The sequence below is a fragment of the Leptidea sinapis genome, chromosome 30 (assembly GCF_905404315.1).
Source record: "Leptidea sinapis chromosome 30, ilLepSina1.1, whole genome shotgun sequence".
Taxonomy (NCBI): Eukaryota; Metazoa; Arthropoda; class Insecta; order Lepidoptera; family Pieridae; genus Leptidea; species Leptidea sinapis.
The window spans coordinates 9135963-9144980 of NC_066294.1; the positions used below are offsets into that span (position 1 = coordinate 9135963).

General features: G+C 33.2%; 1 protein-coding gene across 1 annotated transcript; it reads left to right on the forward strand.

The window, feature by feature from the left end:
- Positions 1–1001: 1001 nt before the first annotated feature.
- On the forward strand, positions 1002–8153 carry LOC126973709 (elongator complex protein 4). The gene is made up of 7 exons (XM_050821037.1): positions 1002–1287; positions 1376–1411; positions 1606–1721; positions 2562–2814; positions 4581–4855; positions 5530–5764; positions 7123–8153. Exons 1-7 carry the CDS (start codon positions 1164–1166, stop codon positions 7212–7214), a joined length of 1131 nt encoding a protein of 376 aa, XP_050676994.1. The 5' UTR covers positions 1002–1163; the 3' UTR covers positions 7215–8153.
- The last annotated feature ends 865 nt before the right edge of the window (positions 8154–9018 follow it).

Here is a 9018-nt window from a genome sequence, read left to right on the forward strand (position 1 = left end):
TTGTGTCTTCTGTGGATAATTTTGAAAAGGTTCATTTTACCCTGCTACCTTCTGAAGAGAGGACTCCTGAGACCTGCATGACCCATGTATACGGCATCACCAGTGCAATGATATGCCGATGAAACAGAGTATGAGATAGCACACAGCCTTGGGGAACAATAGATAGAAACAAAATGCTTTGAGCTAAGCCGAGAATGTTTTGAAGACTTCCAATTTTTTCTCCAAGAAGCCGTCACTCAGACATATTTTAATTTTTCATCCGCCGGGAACCTACACAAAGAAATTTAAAGTATTATGCTTAAGTATTTTAAATCTGACTGCACAACACTATGCAACAAATATTTAGCATATTTTTCTAAAAAAAATGGCTATTGTATAAGTTTATTTATTTTAATACGGAATCCATAAACATAACCGGTTTACAAAGTACATTCACAATCCGTAAGATTATAACACATTTATCAAAAATAGCTCATAACATTAACGTGTGATATAACAAATTCCCGTCTTCATCTGATTTTTCACTACTACGGCTTTTACAGCCTTGCAACGCAATATATTTTTGGATCAGATGCGTTTTTGGAAACGTTGAATATAAATTTTAATCACATGAAATAGTACTTTGAATCACACACGCAGTGATCACCAAACTGGTGAACAAAATTAAATAAAATGGCTTCATGTTATTGTTTTGAATTTCAAGGCAGGCGAGCTGTCTCGCTTCAGTGCATTGCTTTTCGCGTAAGCTAGAAAAGTCAAGCCAGTGCTGAACATTTCAACTTCTTCTCTAGGCTTGATATTTGCTCCGAAGTATACCGTATAAGTAGCTTTTAATAGTCAAAAGCTGGTAGGTGTATTCACACTTTTGTTTTTTATACGCGCCTGCGTGTGTTAGTGTTCTATCATCTGTAGTAAGTTTTGACCATGTTCTGACCACATGGTCAAAAGTCAAACACACATATGACAGATCACCAAGGAACATATTTACTCCAGGGAGCAGATCACTATTTACTCTACGAGGTCAAAACTCGTGTTATTGTTATCCTTTTATGTTGCTTAATTTAAAATATTAATTTTATATTTCAGTAACTCAAAATTTTAATGATTAATATTAAATGTGTTCGTTTATTTTTTAAGGAGACGTTATCTCTGTAATTATTAAAATGTTAAATGTATCGTCTGGTTTTCGAAAGACCACCGAGGCTCACCCAACTGTTGCTGGGTCCAAATTGAAAAATAATATTCTGTTTGTGTCATCTGGTATTCCATCACTTGATTATGTGGTTGGTATGTACTTACATTTATGTCTAACATTAAGAAAAATCGGTGTTTTAGACTCACCCTTACTGTTCTAACCTCTTTATATGGTTTCTAGGTGGGGGTTTGCCAACAGGTGGAATTTTTGGTGTTGGTATGTTCCTTTTATGATTATTTAACATCAGTAAAATAAATGCTTTTATTTGTTGCATAGGGTTCTCTAAGTTATAGTTTATTGATAAATTTATAAATTGCATACATGCATAGCTGGCTCTACACTACTTTTTAAGTAATAAAAATCTGTTAGTACAGCTGCTAAAATGTTGTGCAATTAATTAATATTTGCAGAGGAGGATGTGTTGGGATCTTATGGTCGAGTCTTGACTAAGTACTTCATTGCTGAAGGTGTTGTGAGCAACCATCATTTGTTTATTGCCTCAGCAGATCAAAGCCCTGAAGAGACAGTAAGTTTTAGGGTTTACAAAAAGCAATTGACTCAAATATTTTTAGTAGGGATGGGCTGACTTTGTTTTACATTTGGCTTAACCAAACTTCTGAGGCTTCTACAGAACTTTGGCTGAAATTGGGCTTATTTGAGACAAGAAAAACTAAAGAAAATGTCTGTACGTTTTTCATTGAACATAATAGAACCAAAAATCTGTTAAATAAAACAAGCCCTTTAACACTTGCCACAAGAAACTCGTTAAACACGGAAGAACTCGAAATATGTTAAATGTAATAAAAACATATATGTCATGAAGATTGCATATTTGCTAATGGATGTTTACCGAATTTTTTATTTTTACTGAATGTTCAGCTGAAGTTTGTATTTGGTTCAAACCACATTCAGCTCATCACAAATTTTTAGGTATTTTACAGCTTTTGGAGTTGTTAACATCTATTTTATTTTATTATAATACCTTATACATCTTTGTGAGATAATAATACAAATTAAATGCCCATTTTTTTTTTATGGAACAGGAGGACAGACGAGTGTACGGGTCACCTGGTGTTAAGTGATCACCGCCGCCCACACTATCTTGCAACACCAGAGGAATCGCAAGAGTGTTGCCGGCCGTTAAGGAAGGTGTATGCACTTTTCTTGAAGTTACCCATGTTGTACCGGAAACACCACACAAGGAAGCTCATTCCACAGCTTCGTAGTAGGAGGAAGAAAGCTCCTTGAAAACTGCACTGTGGAGGACCTCCACACATCCAGATGGTGGGGATGATATCCTAACTTGTGGCGTGTTGTGCAAAGGTGTAAGTGAAATTGAAATTAATTAAGTATATAAATTTTGCAGGTTAAGGAATTGCCACAACCTTGTGTTAATCCATCTAATGATAGAACAAGTAGTAATGTTAATAATGAAATGAAAATAGCTTGGAGATATGAGAGTTTGGGTAAAGTGGAGTCTTCATTTGATTACGAATCAAATTTTGGTCACCATTTTGATTTGAGTAAACATATTGATGTTGAAACAGTTAAAAAATGCCGTATAACTTACTGTGATTTAAGAAAATGTAAGAATTCTAATGAGGATAAATCAAAACATGGTGAGAATTGATTTATTAAATGAATATATAATGATTTAATTTTAATCATAATAGCGAGATTAATAAATATTTAATAATAATAATTTTCTTATACTTATCTAAAACATATAACAACCAAAATTTAGACAAACCTACCAAAAATTCTATACTAAACTTTAATTTTATCACATGAGTAATACTACAATAGCTTATTTACCTCAAATGTCACACTCTAAGCTTGTTGGTCTACTGAAATGTGACATTGGCAAGTTGTGGTGCCCCTTCCACAGAAGCCACTAGAAAGAATAGAATAGAATACCTTTATAATTAAAGATACAAAGTTTGATTACTAACAACAATTATTATATTTTTAATACATACTCAAAATAAAGTAAGGTAAATCATATATGTGAACTAGGTACTGAAAAAACTCACCAAGCAGAATCACCAAATAAATTGTTCAAAAAAATCCCAGTGTCCTTAATCTTTGTGTAATGAATATCTGTTATCTTACTAAAGTGCAACCTCTTACACCCCTAGTATTAATTATTATAATCTAATATCTTTAAATGAGCAATTCTTGTATGTATATATATATATATATTCTGAATCTCGGAAACGGCTCCAACAATTTTAATAAAATTTAGTATACAGGTAGTTTCGGGGGCGAGAATTCGACCTAGCTAGGTTTCAATATTAAAAAATGTAATTTATCCGTGTTTTATATATATATATATTATATACACAAGACTATAATAGCTCTGATGGGACATTGGGTGATCTGGAAAGCAGAAGACCCTGGTTCGAATCCAGATGTCCTATAGTATTTATTTTTTTCAAGTTTTGTACATTCTTAAAAATCCGAGCAAGGCTCGATCGTCCAGATATTGTTATCTAAAGGTACCCTCTGTTGTTTTAAAATATTTTTTATGGAAATCGAACAGGTCAGCATACATATGAGTCATTTGGTTGACTAACTAACCAGTTATCACTGAGACACATACTCTATTATAACACCAGAGTAATCACAAGAGCTTTGCCAACCATATAAATTGTTGAATAAAGTTATGTAAAGTGGTCAGGAAAAATAATAACATCATTTTATATCACAGATTTTACAATTAAAACTATTAACTTTCAAATCTGTACTCTGATAATTACTCAACAGCGATTTAACACTGCAGAATAATTAATTCTAAATAAAATACTTGACACTATCTCCTCTATTCGCCACTCTCCTCACCTTACACTTCACACCCCTACACTATCGCCTCCTCTCCTCAATTATAAAGTATAAGGAAATATTTATACATAAGTTAAAAATAGAACGTAATGGAACGTAATAACTATCTACAAAGAAATCCACAAAAAATACTAAGTCATAGTCAGTATTTTATGTGTCAAACAAAAATTAAAAATCTCTTTTTGTGTATAATATACTAGCTGACCCGGCAAACGTTGTTTTGCCATATAAATTATATTAAGTGTTCAACCGTTTTTTGTCAGACTTACTATTTAAAGCCGACAACCACGACCAAAAAAAAACAACCACGATCAAAAGTCTTTTCATTTTTCGGGTTAATATAGCAACAATATTTTTATAAATTATAGCCTATGTGTTATTCTGGTGTGTAAACTATATTATTGTAATGTTTCATCAAAATCTATTCAGTAGTTTTTGCGTTAAAGAAGTACAAACATACATCCAGACCTACAAACTTTCACATTTATAATATTAGTAGGATTATAAGTAATCTTATATTTTTTTTTTTAAATTCATTTTTCAGTATTTAGAAATGATTTATATTATAATTTAATAAGAAAAATTGAAAATACTTTGTCAAATAAAGAATATGACAGGGATAGTAATAATAAAAGCATCTTACGGATTAGTATTCAAGCGTTGGGTTCACCAATGTGGTTTTCTGTTGATTGTGATGAAGAGCCATTAGACTGTAATGCATATGGAAAGGACTTGATAAAGTTTTTATATTGTTTGAGAAGATTAATACAAGATAAGAATGCTGTTGCATTTGTAACGATACCTTCGCATTTGTTTGATGTGAGTATTCAAATTTTATGCATATTATGTAGTTTTAATTGATATTTTAGGAAAATAAAAAGACTTCTAATCAGGCAATAAACCGTTGTTCACAATATTGTCATTGCTGTAAGTTAAAAATCATGTTTCGGTTTAAGTTTGTGAATTTCCTCAGTGTCTAAAGTTAAACATAGACCTGATTTCTACTCTCACCTGTGGGGAGCTCTTTGCAAAAGAAAATGGCTAGAAGAATTCCACATTCCAAGTGAATATCTTGCTTCTTGTCATAAAAATATTGGTGGTCTCTCATTAATAATTTTGTAATCAGCTGATTATTCTAATAAGTTCATGACTGAAATTAAAGTAATTATTAATATTGCTGATGCATTTTTGTTTTGGAAGAGGAGTACAAACAAGTGTACGGGTCAACTGATGTTAGGTGATCACTGCCACCTACATTATCATACACCAGGGAATCAGACTAACATTGTCAGCCTTTTAGAAAACTGTATGTGCTTTTTTTGACCATAGCCATGTCCTATAATCTTGGAAACACCGAACTAGGAAGATCATTTGACAGCATGGCGGTATGTGGAAGAATGTTCCTTGAAAAACCTCACTTGGAGGAACACCACACATCCATGGAACCTCACCTCAAAACATTTTTCCGTAATTAATAAATAAATTTATTACAGGACGATCACCTTATGAATAGACTACTATATTCCATAGATAATGCTGTCAGAATAGAGTCATTTTCAGGCTCCAATAAGGAAACAAACCCAGTTTACAGCGAATACCATGGCCTATTTCATCTCACCAAACTGTCAGCAATGCACTCTCTGGTGCCCTTTGTACCGTCCAGTCTGGATCTGGCATTTAAGCTGAAGAGGAAGAAGTTTGTGATTGAGAAGCTGCACTTACCACCAGGTACTTTTGTTACTAAAAGGCGCACTAGTGGAAGTATAATTAAAATTGATTTGTTGCATTCTAAATCCTTTATCCTATCTTTGGTTGACTTTTAATGTTAACTTTTACAAGTTTTAAAGAGTGTTTTAAACAGCATAAATAAAGGAAATTATTTATACAAAATTGACTCGTTTAGAATTATTTTTGGTGTCACTTGTAATGCTACCAACGCTTCGGAAACAAATGGCGCACGAAAAAAGTAGCGGCGCAAGAAACTCTCCCAGCATTGTTTTTTGCACTCTTTAATAAAATCATGTTGGACTATCATTGTTATTGCTATAAAATTATCATAATCTAGTACCAGGCTGCCCGATTAGGTATTCAGCTGTGGAATAGTAGGACTTACGACGAAACCATTTTTTAATAAAACATTATTAAACAATATAATTAATATAATCCTTTCAAAATTGATAATATTGTTGAGATGAAAAAAAAAATGCATCTCTTGACATCAGGTCAGTTACAGGCCAGTGTGTCTCTAAAATAATATAAGCAACTACCACAGGGCGCCTATTTGCGTTACCCCACCGGGTAGGCTGCTAAACTTGCCACCCAAACTCCTCAAAAGTAGTCATTGAACCCCTAAATTATAAGCTTTTATGTAAATTAAACATAATACTATATTAATAATTATGTAAAGTAAATTTTACCACTGGGAGGCTCCTTTGCACTGGATGCCGGCTAAAATATGGGTACCACAACGGCGCCTATTTCTGCCGTGAATTACTAATGCATTTTTGTGTTTCGGTCTGAAGGGTACCGTAGCTAGTGAAATTACTGGGCAAATAAGACTTAACATCTTACGTCTCAAGATGACGAGCGCAATTATAGTGCCGCTCAGGTTTTTCAAGAATCCTGAGCGGCACTGCATTGTAACTGGCAAGGCGTTTCAATTACCATCATCAGTCTTGCCCCTTACTTTTATAAAAAAAAGTAATCTTGAGCCTGATGGTCAAATAGTTTAACTGACTGCTGACATCCATGCAGGTTATCATTGCTAAATATTAAATTCCCAGTTGTAGAGACAAATAGCAAGCCCATAGAAGTGACAACTTGGAACTTGGAGAATTAAATTTTGAAATTTCATTACGTTTAAAAACAATTAAATTATTAATTTCAACTTATTTAAACAAAAACACTACACAGTATATACACATTGAACTTTTCACTTCAATTAATCTGATGCATGTGCTGTTTAAGCCTGGGTGTTCACAGACAGTGGTTGCGATAAGTTAGTGATCGTATTTTATACATTTTACATCGCCATTGCCTGCCGTTAACGCAGCGAAACAAATTAAAACGAACATTTATGATTTCAGAGTTACAAGATTCAAGCGAGCGTGAACAAGACGACATAACAGCGATACCGAAAACATGCGGCGGTTTCAGAAAGAAAGATATTGAATTTTAATACAAATTACAATAATTATAGTCAAGACGAGGAAATAAGTAAAGAAGGCTGATGGTTCTTTCTAAATATTCGCTAAATAATAATAATATTGGCACACTCTTACACAAATTATCTTGCCCGGAACTAGGCATAGCCTGTACTATGGGTACAAGACAACGATATAATAAAATATATTTACATAATTACTTAAACATACATAAATACAAATAAACATCCATGACTCGGAAACAAACATTCATATTCGTATAGCCTGTATAGCCGAGTGGTTAGCGATCCTACCTACTAAGCTAGAGGTCCCGGGTTCGAATCCCGGTAGGTACGAGCATTTATATGATGAATATGGATGTTTGTTTCCGAGTCATGGATGTTTAAATATATTTATGTATGTTTAAGTAAGTATATTGTATTAAATATATCATTGTCTTGTAACACATAACACAGGCTATATATGCTTAACTTGGGGCAAGATAATTTGTGTAAAAAGTGTGTCAATATTATATTCATATCATATAAATGATTAACCTACCGGGATTCGAACCCAGAACCTCTAGCTCAGTAGGCAGCGTCACTAACCACTAATCTATACGGGTCGTTCAAAAGAAACATCACTAGGATATTATTTTCAATAAATAAAAAGTTATTTATTTTTCATACAGCTCTAGCGATAAGAAACTTCAGAACTATTAGCAACAATAAATTCAAAACGTAACAATGAAAACTTTAAAACAAAGCAGTTTTAGCATGAAATATCATCACATGCACCTAACGGTAATGAAACTGCAAACCGTACTGATTGTAACAGCGCGACCACGAGGGGGTGAAGGAGGAATTTGAGGGGGCTTCACATTCCGACCATGTGCAGAGAAAATGTTGCCGTGTAATAAAGATTTTGTTATTAATTTAAGAGGAATTAAGCATAATAAATTAATTTTTCATTCATTCATTTCTTTTTATTGAAGTAGGCGTTACCTTGCGGAAATCCATAATTATACAAATGATTTGAGTTTTCCTTAGTGTTAATTCCGCCTATCCCCTACTTTAAACAATTCAAAAATTTCGCCAAAATCTGGCACGAGACTCTTTTGATTTTGGCGAGACAACACATCCTGAGGATGCCTCGAGTAGAGGCGAAACACGTGTCGAATTGTTTAAAGACGGGTATTGGCGGAATTAACACTAAAGAAAACTCAAATCATTTGTATTTCATTCATTTTGTAAGAATTAACATAGGTACCAATGAAAGTGCATTATTATTAATTCGTGTTGTAAAAATAAAACATAATAAATGGTGCTATATTAAAACTAACTGTTGTTTTATTTACATAAGCCGTGGTCAAACTGACGCGCAAAATAACTCGAGCATTAATTTTTAACGAAAATTCCTTAATTATTAGTCACCCCACCTGACCAGCAGAGCGTATCTCCCCAACCGACGCATCTATTCATCGCAGAACGCACGTTAATTCAAAACAAGTTGTATTTTCGACTGTGTGTTACTTATTATACCCAATGCAAACATTTTTATAAGTCGCTATGAAAATTAAAAAGGTGGCTAGTGCAAATGTGCTTTTTGGGTGCTTCAATACTGTATTTTTTGTAAGTATCAATGTTATCCATATTTAAAACTAATACTTGATATGTTGCCTAAATAAATTAAATAAAACTCATGTCATATTCATCAATAACTTTTATAAAATCTACTTATTTCTATAAACGTCGGATTACCTTGAGAATTACGCGAATTTGAGTAGGTTACCTACCTACGTAATGGCGTTTATGTAATAATGTTTACGTTTTTGTAGGA